Source organism: Chrysemys picta, chromosome 10, assembly GCF_011386835.1.
Source record: "Chrysemys picta bellii isolate R12L10 chromosome 10, ASM1138683v2, whole genome shotgun sequence".
NCBI lineage: Eukaryota > Metazoa > Chordata > Testudines > Emydidae > Chrysemys > Chrysemys picta.
Genome location: NC_088800.1, coordinates 84,617,399 through 84,636,983, shown reverse-complemented (window position 1 = coordinate 84,636,983; position 19,585 = coordinate 84,617,399). Strand labels below are relative to the sequence as shown.

The window sequence follows — 19,585 nt, the reverse complement described above, 5'->3', positions numbered from 1 at the left end:
AGGCCACTTCTATTAATTTTTAAATCTTTATTGAAAATAAGTTGCAGTTGGTACACGGACACTGAAAATACACAATCACAGATTGTTCTTTCAAAAGATCAATACAAAAATTGTAAACATTTTTATTTACTCCCATACATAGTCCACTCTATACTACAATGCACGTAGGATTACTGACAACTGCAACTCTTTGAAGCAGTCTGCTTGTAAAGAGGTATCTGCAAAAAATTAAATTCGCAAACCACATTTGGTATCAGTTTGATATTAAAAACTGTTAAAGAATCTGAGGTTTAAATGCATATTGCAACAAAATACAGGCAGCTAAATTTGGGCTTCAAGTTGATACATTAAAAGGCCATCGTTTAAGCCTCATTTGTAAGGGTTATTTTTTTTGACACGAATGGCCCCAAGAAGCACTGTTTGAATAAATGTATAATGGAAATGGGCTAACAGGCTCCACACACACACACACACACACACACTGTAGAAAAAAGGCCAAAAAGTGAGTTTGTGAAATTTTAAGGTAGTTCTATATGAAAGAAATACTGATTCCATGGAAATAACTTCGTGATAAATGATGTCCTTAAAGTTAGCCTGTATCACACCTGCAGCATGTAGAACTGAAACGTAATCTGCAAACACTAACTTATTGATTTGTGGTGGGAGAGAAGAGGGAGTGTGAATTACTGGGAATGCAGACCTGAGGAAAAATAGGAAATGTATATGCTAGAATAGTAAGTGCTAAGTATTAACATGAACTGCTCTTCAACATAGCTGTGAAGTAGGGTAAGTACTATGTGCACTTTACAGGCCAGGAAACTGGCCTACTTCAAAGCATCTGTGCAAAAAACAAAACTTAACTCTGTGGTGGTGATGACGTTACTAGCACAGGGACCAAACTCTGTACACTATTTTAAAGACATTTTGTTATGGACAAAGAAAAAAAACAAACTTTTCTACTAAACCTCAGTTTATCATGTCCTCTTTACTCACTGGGAATAATGAAAAGATAGGAAATGATACTTTTTCCTCAGTGAGACATTGCCAATATACAGCTGTTCTTTCGACCCTACGATATTGAACATGCGAAAACAACAATGAAGCTTACACAAAAGCACGCTGTTTGCTTGTTAACCTCGGTGTTGAGCTGTATCTCTGTTGCTGCACCAAGGCATCCTCTATCAAGGCTATTTCTATAGAACAACTCTCCAGCAAGACATAGGTGACTTTTTTTTTTAAGCTCTATTCTTTACACCCAAACTTCATGCTAACACTAATGCAGAAGCTTTCAGCAGACTAGCCTGAGAGCAGCATAAACTGGCCCTCTGTATGGTAAATTACGGGGCTTTTGGAGATCTCTAGGGAACACGATGCAGTATATATGTAAACAGCCTGCAAAAACAGCATATGGAGAGCAACTGGCATGACTCAAATTCACAGCAAAATCCTGGCATGCTTATAAGATTTGGTCTGGATCGTTACAAGAAAAGCAGCTAATATCTACTGAACCACAGTGACTTTACAACAGAAAAATAGGAAAGAGAAAGGGGTGATCTGAATAAGTAATATGGGAACCCACAACTAATGTACTACAGTTACTACACCTACATTTAGTAATTTGCTATCCATAGTCCATAAGAATCTATTTAATTACATCTGTATCTGTGTATACTAGTCTACTTCACAATTCACTGATACATAGATGTGCTACCACAACAGTTAATAAACAGCACTATTAACACTAAAAATGGCTACAGGGAACATCTTGGAAACAGGATTTAATGCAAGTGGTAGGCACGTCTCATTACTGGCTGCAGTGAGGTCAGATGTCTTACGCTACCTTTAAGCATATCTGTTAATTCAGAAGGTTCTTTAACAACTAATCATCTATGCTACTACCCAGTAAAATAGAGTTAAACAGGAAGTTCACCATGCTGGCAAACAAGCCAGGAAAAATGTCTTTAAAAGTTTTGTAAATACTGTTTCCAAGGCAGGTGTGACTTGCACATTTCAATACACCATGAATTACACTTCTCTGACGTGACTGGCTAAACCAGCCTCAAGTGTAATTCATCACTGTTGCCTAGATAGGGCAGCAAGTGTGCAGGGACTACCCAGGCTTCCACACTGCTGTCCCAACACTAAAGGCAGATCAGCGTTGAGTCCAGGGAGGCTGGAGCATGGCACTTGCTTTTATTTTCTTAAGCACCAGTACAGCAGGGAGTGGAATAATTGGGGGACAGGGAAAGGTTTCAGCAGTAGAGAGAGCGGGGCAGGACTGCCTTCAGCTGAGTGAGTGCTGCTGTAATCTAACCTTGCCCTGACTAGTAGGTTCTAGCTTTGTACGCCTCTGATTCTAAACCAGTAGCAATCTGCAGCCATCTAAGCCACCACTAAAATGTCCCTGGTGCTCAATCCACCTGCCCAAACCTGGAAAAGTAGCTAGTTTCCTAAGGGGGGGGGTTACATTAAAAGTGTCATTAAACATAGTGACTATTTGAGCGAAGATTGGAAAATGAAATGTGGCCCTGAGGAGAGCAAGGGTGCCCCTTGATTGTGAAGTTAATGCCTGCAGGTGTTAAGTCACAGCCACATTGTCTTGCCTCTGATCCTCGTGCAATACTTCAGGGTTGCTGCCCTCAAGGCCAGTCGTTATTGGTGTGTCTGTGTGCAGCTATATATTTTTTTGCATTGACTGTACTCTTGCACAGACCTCAGCGGAAATCCATTGAGTGTTCCATTTGGGGCGGGGAAAATGCAATGTAGGCCTCAGGTGCATACATTCATATTGTAATAGTTAGCACGTGTACACCACTGATCAGGACAGTTCTAGCAGACAGAACTTAGTTCTTTACAGTTACAAGGAAACTCTGGAACAGGTATAGAGTTAGAAAAACTACAACATACTGAACAAACATCTCACGTGTACAATCAATTTAAGTAAACATTTAAATTGATTATAATTTTGCTAAAATATTAACACAAGTATGTTTTGTGCTGCTAAATTTTCAGTGTTCCCTCTAAGGAAAATATTGCTACAGCTCTGCTGTACCCTGTAGGAAAATAATTTGATTTTCCCCCCCCAGCAAGGCTGATTTGGTAGAGAATCACAATGGTCATATAATTAACTTAGGAGTGTAATGTACTAGGATTCAGATGTTCTCTGTCCTCTTAATGTCAGTGCGTTCCTGTCAACTGCAACCGTCCCTAATGCATTTGCCTGTTGCATCTCCTTGCTTCAGGCCAGCAGGAGGCGCCTGGCTTAAAGACGGGCAGCAGTGTGTGGCTTGTCCTCAGTTCCTTTGCTGTTTGGGACAGGAACCCCTTGGCAATGGGACTGAGTCATGCACAAATTCTCAGGTGTTTGGGTGCAAATACATCTCCAAGCAGTGCCAAAAATGAGTGAAGCTCAACGGGGAGAAGTTTTTAGTTTGGTCGCTGTGATGTGAAAAACGTGCGCTGGTTTATTTTTCTAGACACTGGCAGCGAAGCGTGCGTCTTTCAGGTGCAGTAAATGTAACTTTCACTGGAAATGCACATTAATCCTTTCCTGAATAGTCAGGAGTTCAACTAACTCCATTTTGTCAGTGACCGAAACGGCTTATGACTGTGTGTCGCTGTTAATTAACGTATTTATTTGTCATTTAAACAGCTGTTGAAATGAGCCGCATTAATGACGACAAAATGTTTTTTTACTACAAGGAAAGTGGGGGGAAAGTCATTTTAACTAGTTGCTCATCATGAGGTCAGCAGTCCTAAGACCTTTCAACTGCCTCACTAACACACACATTTTGCAAACAAGGAATATACTTTTGAACTGGCTCTCGTTTTAAAGAAAAATATTAACCAAATAAAATTGATCCAGATTAGCAATGGATGATCTTAAATACAGAGCAAAGCTCCCATCCGGGCACTAGGAGCATCAACATTTAACTCATCCAGATGTGTCTGCTATCCTTGAAGTTGGTTCTCAGAGAGAAAATGCCACACAACCACCACCATTGGTCAGCTGGATAACCTGGGACAGCGTATTACTGGGATAGACTATCTGCTGGATTTTGTATGGTTTACATTCATTTGATTCTAATAAGCCAATCATTTTGCAAATGATAACTACAACTCAGGCGTTTTCCCCTTCACATTTTATATGAACTCACTTGGTTAATTCTCTCACATTAATTGAACATACGGGTCATGGTTTACTCTTCATTTACTGCTCACGCTATCAAGCTGAATGGCTTTTCAGTCTTCTTTATAACATCTGAATGGTTTACATATTTCTAGCAGCTGCAATGTAACAATATATTCACACCTGAGTGTATTTGCTTCTGTTAATGGCAGATGGTGGCACTTGCCAATATCAAAATAAAGGCCATGCTTTCCAATTGATTAGATTTAAAGTTGAGTCAGTGTGTTTTAACACGCCCACGCCACTTGTGTCGGCAACTTTAAACGATAGAGTAAATAGCTGTTCAGTATCACTGGTTGCAACCCATTGTAAATTTGCAAACGGTTTAGTACGACAAACTGAACGTTGGCGTTGAACAGTAACTTACCATATTTCCCAGTAATAAGTGGTCTTTCCAATTAGCAGACAATCATTTGCAGAACTGTTTTCCAAACCAAGTTGAGAACAGTAATTTTTAATATCCTAAACAGATACAATGTTGAAGCAGATAAGAGATTTGGTTATTCAACATTTTTTTTTAAAGTAAAAAGCAAAAAGAGTGATGCCTGAATCCTAAGCTAAAAGTTTGCGACATCGGTTCAGTTTTTTTATACAGTACATATATACACACTAGAAACAACACAGATGATTCTTTTTTCTTTTTAAATTTGGCACTTTCCATAGACTCTACTTTCTCTGCAGCACAAGAAAGCTCTGTAGTGGCTTCTCGCAGTGGGAAGGTTTGAGGCTAGAATGAACAGGCGCTGTGTGTGCAACCCCAGGTTCACCAAAACGAGAACAATTCTGTGTTAGTTCTGGAAGAACGAGATAACCATCAACTCATCAGCTATTGTGTTTTCTAACAGGAGAATTATTGTCTACTTTCCTGGGTGCTCAGCAAAATTCAATGCTAATGTTTGGCATTCAAACAAGTCAAAGAGAATTGTGGTGTTGTTTTTGTGGTTGCCACGTGTATTTTGGGTAGTAGCAACCTTCCTTCTGTTTCAAACTTAGAGGGAACACTGCTTTTATAAAAAAAACCCTTAGGTAAGACAAGAACCAATACTACTGTACAGAATTCACTGCACAACTAGCTAATAGTAAGTTACCCAGCACTGACTTGCCACATTAAGGAAATGGTACTTAATACACTTGCAATCAACCAGTTAACTGTACTGCACCATGAGGAGACTTTGTCTATTTTTACATGACCGTGCTGAGCCCGCCGTCCTTTAGTAAGTTGGCACCTGGTAACCTTTTGGACTGGTGTCTAAGGTCTCAGAAAATGGTGGGCTCTGATAGGTTTCCGTGCTTTCAATGCCGCTGCCAGTGGGGTATCCTGGGTATCCTGTATTGGGGTCAGTGGCAAACTGATCCGTGGCAAAGAGAGACATGTCAGTCCCCAGGTGGTATCTCTGCATGGCCATCACCGTCAGGGCAACCTTTAATGAGGATTAGGGAGTTCAGAGAGTTAGTGAAAGCATCAGCGGTTCATGACACCATGTTCCTAGACAGATGTTCCCACCCTCATCTGCCTGTTCGTCACCTTACACGGGGACGTGTGCGCCTTCTCCCATCCGGCCCCCTACGCGTGGTACCATCAGCCCCAGCCTACATCCAAAGGCCACTTCCTCCCTGCTGCTGCTGACTCCACTACTTGCTCCCCTTCCCTAGCCTGTGTGTGTGTCAGGCCTTAGACTGTGATTGCTACAGGCCAGGGGCTGAGTGTGTGCACAGGCCCTACGGCCGAGCAGGGCTACAGCCTACCTTGCTGGAGCCTGCCCCTTGCGTGGTAACCAACAGTTCAACTGCACTAACAGGAGGCTAACGGACGTGTTTTCCCACACCACCAGGGAAAAACCAGAGTCTGTTTGGGGCTGGCAGGCCTTGCTGCCTGGGGTCAATGGAACCAGCTCTCCAGAGCCAGGAAGTGTTGGGTGATGGTCCTTCCCCTGGCTGGCCAGCCAGGTATGGGGGGCAGTACAAGTCCCTCTGAGACTGAGACAGCCTTTATTGTCCTCTAGCCCCAGAGAGCCACTTGCTCTTGGGCTTGTGTTGCTGTAACCACCGGCAGAATTCAGGTCATTGTACTGGGGCAAATCTTGGTAGTCTCAGAAACCCAGCAAGTAGGTCAATTCTGCAGAGACTCCTTGACCCTTTTTTTGAGGTTACAAATATTCAGGTCATAGACTGTGGGATATGTGCATAGTGGCGCTGCAGGAATGACACACCTGCTTTTATTTCAGGCTGGTTCATTAACAAGTCAATTAGTTTACACATGACAGGCTTGCGGAAAACTGCCCGCGGAAGCTGCGAGCCGCTGCCTTGCTGCTGACAACGTCTCCGCCACGTCTCACTTTGATATACTAGCAGTGCCCACGGAATAGCTGTTTATTTTCTGTGTATTGATTATGTAAAGCACAAGGGTTTATTAGCAGCAGCAGCAGGCTCAATGTCAGAATAGCTCTGCACTGACGGGGGGCGGGGGGGGGGAGATCGAGTGGCAAAGGAGTCCAAGCACTTCAAACTTGTGACAACACCTGGATAATTGCACAAAACTCAGCAATGTTCTCGGCTTCACCAGATCATCTATCGGCCAGTTTCATTAAAAGGATGGCAAGGATGGCCGCAGATCTGTGCTATTCTCAGTCTTCACTCTGAAGCCCGCACTGACATCAGGATGGGACCCACCCGGGGAGAGAATAAGGACCCAGCCACGTGTACCGGGGAGGATAATTTTCCCAGTGCTTCTATGAAAGGCTCTGTTCATCTTGGGAAAGGATTTCACAGGGAGCCGTCGAGCTGGCTCTGGTATGAACTCCTAGGCTTGCTCGAGGCACAGGGCCAGCGCAGCGACAAGTCGGGCCTGTGCACACAGGACCAGAGGGCCAGAAGCACTCAGCCCCCAGCAGCTTCCGCTGAGACCAATGGGGACTCCCCAACCCTGAGCACAACAGGGAGCTGCACTCGACTGTCAAACTGTCCAAAAGGCTCGGGGTCTGGCCCGGAGAGCGAATTGTTTGTGTCCAAGCTGGACAGCTAGAGGGAGCCTGGCTGGCGGATTGGTAATGGGGCAATACAGCCCTTCCCTGCTGGGTCACTGATGCTATTCCAGCCCCCAGAAGTTGTTATTGCTGGGAGGCCCTCGCAGCAGTGAGTGGGTTGCCGTGAATGGCGCTGTACATTGCGGGGGGTATTTGGGCAAGGGACCGCACCATTTTTAGCAAAGCAGCTGCCCAAAAGTCTGCCCGTCATTGGGCATAAATGGAACTAACCCAATCCATGCAAAAGCCCATCTGGGTCAGCCCCCATCCATCCGACACATCACACACAACAGCCAGGCTGAGGGGTGGCGATCTGGGCAAGGAGGAAGTTGCCCAGTGGCCGATAGGATGGGGAGGGCGTCTCTCCCAGTGCACCTTTGTGGACTGCTGCATTAAATACAGAGTATAGCAATGAAGAGATCAGGGTCTGTGAATTAAGTGGGGCTACAGGGAAGCTGGGATGATTATAGAGCCAGGGAGCTGGAGAAGCCCAGACTATCCTTTGCGTGAGATGATCCACTTCCTACAGTGCAGGATGATGGAATTACTGAAGCTCTTACAGGGTAACATACTCAGGACCCCGTATAAAGCTTACATGGGCAATGACAGGAAGCGTGGGGGAGCACAGACTCTCCCCTACACACAACCCCGAGCTCTTTAGTAAGCACACAGAGTATTGTCTGACAGACCGTTTCAGCTGGAGGGCCATGCCCGGTCTGGTTGTGTTACCAGTTGGAGGTGTGAACGCCAACAGGGCATCCTAAGGAGTGGGTCTGAGATTAGCTTTCTGTACACGGTGCCTGTCGAATTCAGGCAGTTCTCAGTTTTGCTGTCATATTTGGCACATCTTCTGGGTAAAGTACTGCTGCAATTCAACATGCCACACATGTACCAGAGGAGCGTCACGCTGATAGATGACTCCTACCGAAGGAGACAAGCAAAGCAGCTGGTTCTTGCTATTTGCAGGCAGGACACCTTGGGCTGTGAGCTTGTCAGATGTCACAAGCTAAGCCGCGTTAGGCCTGGGCAGTACTCGGGTTAGGGGCATGCAATGCTGGGGGTGCTGCTGACTGGCTTGCAGAGGAAGGTGTAAAACTGAGGTGCATTTGGACGGTGACTGAAAAATCGCCTGGCACTGTTTGCAAGAGTCCGGGTATCCTGGACCAATTCTACCTTGGGGGATACATTCTACTTGTCCAACCTACAGCTGCCAGGCTGTCCCAATGAATTGGCTGCTCTGAGGAGATCAGTTCTTTCCATGGGATTGTTACGCTCTGAGGCACAAGGCAGAGCAGGGCTTGCAGTATCTGTGCTCACACTGGTTTTTCATACCATGTGTTTCGTTCTTTCACTTCTGTTATTGCCTTCTTTTATGGGAAAAGGAAGCACGCTTTGCTTTGCTTTCATTTCTCTCGCCCCTGGGGTTTGCAGGAAGAGCTGACAAATCAACCCCGGGGCCTAGAGGCAGCCTGAGTCACTAATTGGCAGAAAATGGAGAATATTTGTCCTGGAGGGGAGGGATTTTCCAAAGCACTCAGCACTGGGCTTGCTCTGCTCCCCAATAGGTCAATGATCAGTGATAAAGCCTCCCACTGGTGCAATGAGAGCAGAGTTAGGTCAACCCGGAGAGCTGCTGCACACTGTTAGTCTTAAAGGTGCCAGAGGACTCTCTGTTACCCCACTCAAAGACAACTTTCCTGCCAGAGGAGGCTTCTGGGAGGTGGACGGGCTAGTAGCTGGGAGGTATTTCTGTGGGTTTGGGGATTTGTTTCTTGAAATCAAATCACTCACGGAGCTCTAATTACAGACACTGAAATGATGGTGTTTCCTGGCTTGCTCGCTAGTTTCAGAGGCAGGTGGGGGCACTCAGCACTCCACAGGACTGGGGCCTAGGGAGGCCGGGGGAAGTTTGGAATTCCCCAGACTAAAGGGAGTTATCCAGCCAAGTACTCACAGGTTTCAGACTTACTCCTCAGGGGTTAGCGGTTTCACTATAGATGCACTGCAATTATTTCTTTACTACAAACCATCTTTGTTGGGCAGAACCCCGGTTCCCCAAATCACATTACCTAATTCCCCTTTCTGCCGCTCGGCTGTGCTCAGATCGGATTTCATTTCCCTGTTTCTTTTCCCTCGTGACCTTTGCTGTCTCTCACTCTTGGGCCCTTTCTGCTGCAAACTCTTTGTTCCTACCAGGGGGGTGAATGATCATGGAGCTGTACGTAGCCCGGTTACACAGCTAAGGCCCAGCACCACGCTTGGAAAGCTGGCATGGGAGGGGCACCTTGGAGGATGACGGCTACCAGAGCTCCGACCTCACAGCACAGAGCAGGCAGGACAGGCACAGACTTAGCGCTTGTCTATACTAGGAAAACTGAGACAGGTGCTTCTTCATCTGCTCAGCTCCTATGGCGGGAGCTACTGTGGACACAGTGCAGGCGTCTTCCCCCACCTGCTCAGACCCCGGTAAAAACCCTGCCAGTCTGCACTACAACTTCAACTACTGCTACGCCCCTCCCCGGAGAACTAGAAGCCTGGCTTTTCCCAGAGTCACTGCACTTTTGATTGATCAGGGTGCTGAAATTCCCAGTAAAGAAGAAAAATCTCAATGTGATAACTGACAGTGATGGCAGGGTGAGTGCAGTACTGGTGAGATATCTGGAGTATTCCATTGCTCCGTGGTGAGATTTCTAGTGATCCTGCTACTTCATCCTCTTGCACCGTGGCAGGACTGATTTTGGGGTCCCCAAACCATAACTCATACATGGGTATCTAATCGGTCCCCGAGACAATGATTCCAACTGCTCTCTGGACAATGTGATTTGTTGGCCCCAAATTGTTCTTTTGGCCATAAAAACATTCCTAAAGATTCTCCCTGCTGAAGCTTAGCTATGAAAGAGAATCAGAGCCCGGATTTCCCTCTGTGCCCAGGAACTCCCCGCACAGTGACACGTCCCTGAATGAAATGAGAGACACACTCTTAACTCCGTAAATCATTAAGATCTCGGCACTCGGTGGCTGAGGGCACAAATCCACTTACACTGAGGCTATGGGAGTCCTGCCCTTCGCTCCACTGGGTGCAGGACCCATCGCTGAATTCACATCGCCAAGGATGAGGAATAGGACGGCCCTGGTAACCAGGTGCCTCCGATTAATCTAATGCAGTGGGCATTGTGCTGCAGTCCCTTGTCCCTGCTGGTTATTTCCAGTTGGCCATGATTTCCTCCCCCCCACATGTCTGTGATCGGCTAAGCATCTGGAACCTAAACTCACCCAGGAGAGGATGGAGAAGAATGAGAAGGCGATGGCTGCCCGGGCGGCATCTGCTCCTTGAGACACCTCTTTGCTGACTGTTGTGTGCTGCCACTGGTTGGCCAGGAAGCAGAAAGCTATGAACCACAGGAAGGACCACAAACCTGGAAGAGAAGGAAGGTTGTTAGTGGGGGCCACAGCCAACTGGCACTGCTGTTACGCACCATAGAGAATCGCAGACCTTCCAGCTCTCTGAAAACCAGGCCCCTTTTTCAGGGTTTCACGGGAAGCCAGGACATAGGACTGGAAGGGCCTTCGGGGGTCCATGGAGCCCAATCCCCTCCTATTGCAGACAACCCCCTCATATCATCCCCTGCATAAACTTACTGAGCTTCATCTTAAAACTAGTTAGATTTCCAACTGGACCCCCAAGGACAGAAGTACCCCGAAACACCAGTCCCTTCTGACAATCCTGGCCAATGGTGGTAGGTGTGTCTATAGCACCTTTCATCCCAAATTTGTTAGTCTCTAAGGTGCCACAAGTACTCCTGTTCTTCTTTTTTCATCCCAAAGGCCCTCAAAGAATTTTAAACAAATTTAGAGCCAGAACTCAGAAATCCCTACCCAGGCAGGAAGTCCTGTTGTCCTCAGTGGGTCTATCCACACCACTAAGGATTGCAGCCTTGGGCTGTTAAGCTCATGTTCCTACCATGCTCGGAGATGGCTTCACCCACCTATCTAATGCAGCCACCTCTGGGTGGAAAGTGGCAGCTGTTTTAACAGCTGACTGTACCCAATGGAAATGGCAGCGGGTCCTTAGAAAGCCAGATGGTAATTCCCTGAGGTGGAATGTGGCCAGGTCAGTGAGGTCAACGCCCTTACCCTTGACCCCAAGGGTTCAGGGCCTTGGTTCTGTGTGCTGCATAAGGAACAAGCAAAAGCAGGAAAATGAACTGTTCTTCTTGTGAACCGATCCCCCACGCAGCACCAAGGGAACCACATGGCCTCAGGCTCCCTCTTCTCTGCTGCTCTCACGTAAACGGGCTATCGTTCTGTAGCCTGACGGAGACAGGGAAGACGAAGCTGGTGATAATTTCCTACTGGTATCCCAGGCTGGCTGAGACTGCAGATCCCTCCCATCCAGTCACTTGACCGCATCAGTAGCTGGTACTAAGGTCTTGGGGGAAAGCAAGCCCTATCAGGAAGCAAACACCACTGTCACTCCCTTCAGCAGATCTCCGGGCCCCAGAGTCGGGAGTCTGTATTCAGGGTTTCAGGTGAAACCCTGACTGTCCATGGCAGTTACCATCCCCACCCCCGGCCCCTAACATCTAACTGACAATTTCAAAGTGTTGGAGTACGGCGGGAACGTGAACCCTGGGAATTGGGCTGCAACACTGTCAGGCAGGAGTCTGAGGAATGTAGCAAGTCACTGTAAGGATACGGACTATAAACCTGTGGGGCCAGCTAGCTGCAAAGTCACTCTGTGATGGCGGGGAGAGAAAAACGAAGCTTGTTTTGTTCCTATTTTACTTTGCCAGAGGCTCTTAAGTACAATACAAAACAGTGTTTTTCTTGGCGCAGAGCTTTGTGTGTGCGCACACGCCCAAGTCTTTCAGTTCCTGAGATTGTGTTAAATATACTTTGAGGAAACAGCACAACAATTTCTCCTGCTGCAGAGCATGGAAAACCCCCCCTTACCAAACAAATCCAAATCTTCAGCTGTCAATTTCCCCCTGGTTCTGTATGATTCATTTGTCTCTGGGGTGGGCAAGGTCTGTGGACCTTATTACTCAAAGAAAGGAAATTCCCAGGTGAAAACAGAGACATTTTCCTATTCTTCATCGTGCTAAGGGCCACAGATCTGTTACAATGGGGGTTTCACAGCAGTGCCTCCAGGCTGAGAAGTAGGATCATCCTTGAAATATGGACAATGAAAACAAGGTCTATTACATCTCTTCCCTCTTCCCCTGGACATTGAGGCTTGGAGAAGACTTCTGCCAGAACAATGGCACTGGCTAAGATCAGATGACCAAGATAGAGAACTTGGTGAATCTATTGTGACAGACCCAGACCAGTGGGGTACAGGAGTCTGGTAGAGGGCAAATATACTGGTCACTGGATGAGTAGTTTTCTGTTCCCTGAGTGACCAGAGCAGGGGCTGTACTAGAGTAATCAGGAACCTGCTAGAACCAGTTAAGGCAGGCAGGCTAATTAGGACACCTGGAGCCAATTAAGAAGAAGCTTCTAGAATCAATTAAGGGAGGCTAATCAGGGCACCTGGGTTTTAAAAAGGAGCTCACTTCAGTTTGTGGTGTGAGTGTGAGGAGCTGGGAGCAAGAGGTTCAAGGAGCTTAGAGTGAGAGGGTATGCTGCTGGAGGACTGAGGAGCCCAAGCGTTATCAGACACCAGGAGGAAGGTCCTGTGGTGAGACTAAGGAAGGTGTTTGGAGGAGGCCATGGGGAAGTAGCCCAGGGAGTTGTAGTTGTCATGCAGCTGTTACAGGAGGCACTATGGACAGCTGCAGTCCACAGGGCCCTGGGCTGGAACCCGGAGTAGAGGGCGGGCCCGGGTTCCCCCCAAACCTCCCAATTGACCTGGACTGTGGGTTCTTCCAGAGGGGAAGGTCTCTGGGCTGTTCCCCAACCCACACGGTGAATCTCTGAGGCAAGAAAATCCGCCAATAAGCGCAGAACCCACCAAGATAGAGGAGGAACTTTGTCACACTATGTATTGATGGCTGTGGGGCTGCCCAGCCGTTCTCAATGCAAGAGACAGGCCTTCTCTGCCTGGCTGTCAGGACTCGTAAGGACTGGACTTTGAGGCTTAACACACAGAAGACGACTACTTGAATTTCCTTTGGGCCGGGAGGACCCTCAGTCTGAATTCAAAGTACAGCAGTGGGGCTCATCACTTCGAAAGCTAATCTGATTGGAGACTGTAGCTACTGGGACGTCTCGACAGGTGGAGAGGAGAGACAGTGACACCCCCCCACAGGGGTTCAGTCTGGAGAGCGCTGCAAGGGGCCAAATGAGGTTCCAAGGTCATGCGCTCTGACCTGGGGGGCGAGGAATAAGGGTTGACACTCTGACTCCATCACCTGGCGGCCTGCCCGGAGGTACTGGAGGCCGTTTCACTGGTTTGACGTGGCGGTTGATTGAACTATAGATTCTGCACCGACCAGCAGGATCCGTTTATTGGTGATTCTTGTTGGGGTCCCTGAGGGAGATAATCACTTCCCCAAATATCCACTTGGAACCCTGGAGAGCTGCTGTGGGGTGGGGGCAAGGCCTGGGAGGCTGCTGCAGAAGTTGGGAAGAATAACACGGACATTAGGGCGTGGCCGTGGCAGCTGGGGCCGACAATCTGATGCCTCCCCATTCTCTTCGGAGTGGCAGGAAATCCCCATCCCGCTATTCCGTCTCCCCAGGGAGCACGAGAAGGGAGACAGAGCAAGAGCGTGTCCAGGGCAGCTGTGGACGTTGGAAGTGTCCTTTCCCAGTCCTCAGCGCTCTGCTGGGAGGAGACTATGCTCTGACAGTCCTTGTTCCTTTTCAGTATATATTTTTTCATATACGCCCAGAGAAATCAGCACAGGCCTGTGACCTGCTCCTTCCCACGGTGATCCGCCACGCCGCGCACTGATTTTATTTACTTGTTTATTTCCCCCTTGGCGTTTGCCCCCGTGATTCGGCTCCGAGTTGGGTTGGAGAAACAGAGCTGGGAGATGGCTCTGGAAATATTTCCAGTGGCTAGCCATCTCCCTGCCGTCAGAGACCAGCCACGTCGTCTCTCCTCCCCTACACTGGCCCCTTCTGGCTCTCTCCGGGAAGGAGCTGACCTGGGACAACGGACCGGCTCCCCAGCAGCTCCAGCTCTCTCTACTGCATGGGAGCCACATGGGTCTGATAGGTCAGTTTCCCCTGGAGGGCCAGCCTGGGATATCAGCAGGGACCCCCTGGGAGGGCTGTGATAGAGGAGAGACCTGGGCCCGTTTCCCCACTTCTGTAACCCAGAGGGAGCTGAGCTCTGCAGTGAGGAGCATGCCGGCTGGTGCAGGCTTTAGGGGCTCGGGCATGAAGATCTTCCATCTGGTCTCGCTGTCCCTCTGGGGGCTGCTTGTCCCTGGAATGAGTTTTTCCAATCCTGCCTGGCCTAGTACACTAGCCTCAGCCCTTGCAAATGCCCCCAAAGGGGAAGCGGAGCTGAGGGGACAATCTCCCGCCAAGGGGCAAATGCAGCCCTGGAACACAGCTGGGAATTAGACGGACACTTGACTGAGCCACAGGGTTAGTCAGAAATCTGAAATCAAGTTTGAAATTTCCCTCCTAAAAGTTCAGCAGCAGGAGGGCTGGGGAAGCCGCTGGGACAGGCCAGGGACACACACAGACAGACAGGTCAGGGGCCAGGCAATCCCCTGCTGCTAGCATCTGACAGGGCTGGTTCTGCCCCCTGAGCTGTAAGCAGGCCGAAGTATCCACTGAGGACCGCAGCACGATGAAGAAAAGGAAGGTGCTAAGACGAACTGTGAAAGTCAGTGGATAATTATAGTTTTGGGATCTGCAGACATCAGAGTGCAAACACCAGGGAAGAGATGTTACCGCCATAATTACAGCCTGGTTTTAAACGAGCTCACTTCTAAAGGAGCAGCTGTAAGAGCAGATGGAAGAGAAAGCAGCAAATGCTGAACTGTACAGCGTCAGTGTCTTTGCTGCTTGGGCCACAATACAATATTCCACCAACCTGTCAGAGGGATTCGGGTGTCAAAATTCTCTGCCCCTTTCCAATAACAACCGTTCTGCCTAAAAACAGGGAAAGCTTGGTACGTCTGCACTGCCCACAACACCGAGCCTCCCAGCTTGGGTCCACAGGTTTGCACTACAGCTCTCAAACCAGCTGTGTAGACATTGCCGCTCGGGCTGGAGCCTGGGCTCTGAGACCCCCACGAGGAGGGAGGGCCCTGAGCCCAGGCTACAGCCTGAGCCCAAACATCTACACCGCAACAGCGCCAAGCGGGGACAAGCATTCCAGGTCCACCATAGACTGAATGTCCAGTCTTCATCCCAGTGTGAGAAACCTCCTGGGTTAACCCTTTCCTGGCTACTAACCCTTCCTTCCAACCCTCAGAGACTGTAACCTGTCCTTCCTTTTGAGTCGCAGGGGCAATTCTATTTTGTGTCGGTGTGTCTATATATGTACGCAGTCGCGCGCACACACACACACACACACGGCTAGCATCTCAGCTAGCGTACACCGGCGTAGCCCCATTGATAGAACGGAGTTGAGGACGTGCCTGATAATTAGAGCTGGCCAGAGGACGACAACTCCGTTTTGTGACAAATTTGGAAATTTGTTTTGTTCTGCACTGGGATGGAAACCAAACCTTTGGCAGGTTGTCCTTAAGTGGAATTGTGTCAAAAGGCCGGTTTTCAGATCGCAAAGATCAGGTGCTCTCGCTCACCTCCCAGAGGTTCATCCTGGACCTGAGAAACTTTCATCAAAATTGATACAATCTTCGTGGAACGTTTTGATGTCGACAAAACGGCATCCTTCGACGCAAAAACATTTCATCCAAGTATCTACGCATCTATTCCTTCTTGTATTTGCATTTTTGTTTTTGTCACTTGCCAGGTGCATTTTCATTGTTTGGAATCAAACCAAGGAACGATGCAAACATTGCACACGGAAAGAACAGGGCAAAGCAGCAGCAACAGTCCAAAGGGAAACAAGAAACCCATCCTCATAAGGCAAGAAAAAAAATGAAAGTCCAGGTACCAGAGGGGGCTGGCTGTAAAGTCTCCAGTGGACTATGTGACACACCGACAATTTCTTTCCATATCCTGAATGAACTTTACGGAATTAAGTTAACCCTTACTGAATTCGTTTTAACATCTTTGGGGTTCATTGGATTAAAAAATCCAATTGTGCATGTGTTATTGTGACACGGTAGGCACCTTCTCAAGTGAGGAGGGGCCATGCTAATGTACTTCCTCTGCTATTAACCTGCTGAAGCCACCCCCCTGGAGAAGTGCGCAGATTAGTTCCAACTAGATTCTCCAGGGCCCAACAGACAAAGAAAGGAGAAATAGCCTGGTTTTAAACTGCCTCAGGGCCTCCTTCCTGATCCAGCAAACGGACAGGACCCCTGCTCCACACAGTGCTCCAATCCTTAGGGTGGGTTGGATGGACTGAGCCTGCCAGAATCCATGCTAGGCAGGGGCGGCCTGCCGGTCGCCGTGAGGGCAGCAGTCAGGCTGCCTTTGGCGGCGTGCCTGCGGGAGGTCCACTGGTCCAGCGGTTTCGGCTGCAATTCGGCGGTGGGTACCGCCAAAGGCACGGGACCGGCAGACCTCCCGCAGGGATGCCACCAAAGGCTGCCTGAGTGCCGTGCTTGGGGCGGCAAAATACATAGAGCCGCCCCGATGTTAGGGGGCGGAGTTAACTCTGATAAGCCTGTTAGCAGGCACGTAGGTTCTTCTATTGTTTTTAATATGGTTTCTCTATAAAGCTTTTTACCTTAAGAATAAAGCAGGCGTGCACAGGAAGTGCTGTGTGATATCTTATAACTGTAGCAATTACACCTGTTAACCGGTCTCTGAAGAGAAAGCCAGCAGGTGTTTCTGGGCTACCTGGCTGTGCTGGGAAGTGCAGAGTGAAGGCAGGGATCTGTGCAGTCGGGGAATACCCTGGTCAGAAGGGTGACAGAGATGCAGGTCTCCACCCAGAAAGGCAATGGCTGGGGAGTGGGTGTGTGACAGATTTTCATTTACCAATCCTCGTCATCCTGGCTGGACCACTGAGGGGAAATACAGGTGCAGCTGCCCTGTGACAGCTTAATCTGGAGATGTTTAAAAACCATAACTGAATTGTAGAGCTTGCATGGTGTGTCGTCCAGTCCAGCTCTGCTCAGCTCACCGGCTGCCACTGGCCGGTTTCATGCCCAAGGCCTGTCAGAGCACACGTGGCTATGACAGTCTTTGATCTGTGGGACTACAGAGGCTGTAAGCTCCAGTACAATGAAGCACTTTTTTCAGTCTCTGCTGTGAGAGACCTGTTTGTACACATGCCTGGTTATGAAAGCAACTAACTGCCTGCCATTTACCTGTGAGAGTCTGGGGGGATGGGGCGGGTGTGTGGGTGCAGTACTGCGTGTAAACAATGCTTTGGGCAGCAATCATTTTCGAAAAGTGGAGACAGAGAATATACGAACATGGTAAAAAATAGCTGGAAACTGCAGGGTTCCCCAGCCACTGGCCGTGGCTGCAGCTGGGCAGTGTGGGGAGTCCCCACTGCAGCTGGGCAGATGCAGGAGATCCGTCGGCCGCCCACCGTGGTTGGCCAGCTGCGGGGAGTCCCCACACCTGCTCACCGCAGCTGGGCAGCCGCAGGGTCCGCCAGCCCCCTGCTGCGGCTGGGCAGCTGCAGGGTCCGCCCACCGGTTGGGGGCTGGGAGCTGCGAGAGCGGGACTGGCTGGAAGCTCCAGCCCCAGGGCAGAAAATGTCACGGAGGTCAATGGAAGTCACAGATTCCGTGACTTCCGTGACATAATCGTAGCCTTACTGATCACGAAGAGGAGATCCCATTGTACGGTGGCACTGAAGAAACAAGTGCCTAGGGACCAAGATGATGGGCACAATAGAAAAACGCCTAAGATAGGTACAAATGAGTACACTTTCCTGCATCATCTTATACTTCTAGTTCTAGGTCCACACAGGGTTTGCAGATCTGCCATGTAAGGGTCTCCCAAGAAAGGAGGTTAAATCCCCATCACTTAGGATAGAGCTTCACAAACTTTTTTCATGGGGTAACCCCACTTTAATCATCTCATGGACAACTCCCCTCCCCTTGGTGATCTCATGAATCACTTGCCCCCACATTGGTCACCTCATGGATCACCTCACTTCCCACCGGTCACCTATTGGGTCACCTCGTCTCCCATTGGTCACTTCATGGATCACTGGGTCTCCCAATGGTGATCTTGCGGATCCCTCCCCTCCCAGTGATCACCTCACCTCCCTTCCCACCGGTGGCCTCATGGATCGCTGCACCTACCAGTGTTGACTAAAAAACATCCCTGTAGTGACGACAACTGTTGCTTACAAGGAAAAATCCTACTGGATAAATGGATTCCTGGGTCTCCATTAATGTAATGAAGGAGGAGCCAAAACCAAGAGACCAGTCAGTTCTGCACAGACCACCAGCAAATTCTCTGAGCACCAGCAGTGGCCCATGGACACTGCAAAAATCACTACTTGGTCCTGCTAGTGAAGGCTGGACTCGATGACTTTTCAGGGTCCTTCCAGTTCTATGAGATAGGTCTATCGCCATTTTTTCAGGGGGGAGGGATAGCTCAGTGGTTTGAGCATTGGCCTGCTAAACCCAGGGTTGTGAGTTCAAATCCTTGAGGGGGCCACTTAGGGATCTGGGGCAAAAATCACTACTTGGTCCTGCTAGTGAAGGCAGGGGGCTGGACTCCATGGCCTTTCGGTGTCCCTTCCAGCTCTATGAGATAGGTATAGCTCCATCTATTTATTTTGGAAACCTCTGATTTAGGCCATTATAGAAATAGCTTAGACAAAGCACTACAGGGGACATTCCTGCCCTGGCCCTCAAGGGGATGGCGTAGACTGTGTAACAGGTCTGAGCTAGCTCTGATTTCTAGGATCTCACTAAGCTCCACACCCCGCTGATCTCACAACTATGTGCGCTCTTGCTTAATAGGCCTGACACAGTAGCTCTCGTTTGGGGAAGTTCCGCTGAAGTTTCGCCCAAGACGGGACTGAAGACCCAGGCTCTAAACGTGGAATTCTTTAATTTACACTGGACCCTGTGACAAGCAGCCCCAGATTCTGCTCGCACTTCCGTCAGCTAAACCCAGAGCAGCTTCTCCGCTGGCTTTAGCGGAGTGACTCCGGATTCACTCCCATGTAAGTGAGATCCAAGCTTAGCCCGATGACTGCTGTTCAGCACTCTGCCTCTAGGCTCCCACTTCTTGTCAACACTCCGGGCGCTCAGATGCTCACAGCCACGGTGGTTATTACTGTTTGCTTGCACACGATAAAAGCAGCCGCCAGGCAGGGCAAAGCACACTGGTGCTGCTGGATGGTTTCAAATCTCTC

At 48.8% G+C, this 19,585-nt stretch overlaps 1 protein-coding gene across 1 annotated transcript in view; it reads right to left on the bottom strand.

The window, feature by feature from the left end:
* Positions 1–12: 12 nt before the first annotated feature.
* SYNGR3 (synaptogyrin 3) overlaps positions 13–19,585 on the bottom strand; it is a 40,795-nt gene continuing 21,222 nt past the window's right edge. Inside the window, exons 3-4 of the mRNA XM_005288951.5 lie at positions 10,486–10,628; positions 13–5,610 (exon numbers count right to left, since the gene is read on the bottom strand). Of these exons, the coding sequence (XP_005289008.3) occupies positions 5,401–5,610; positions 10,486–10,628 (353 nt within the window). The 3' untranslated portion in view covers positions 13–5,400. The remainder of the gene's footprint in view (positions 5,611–10,485; positions 10,629–19,585) is intronic.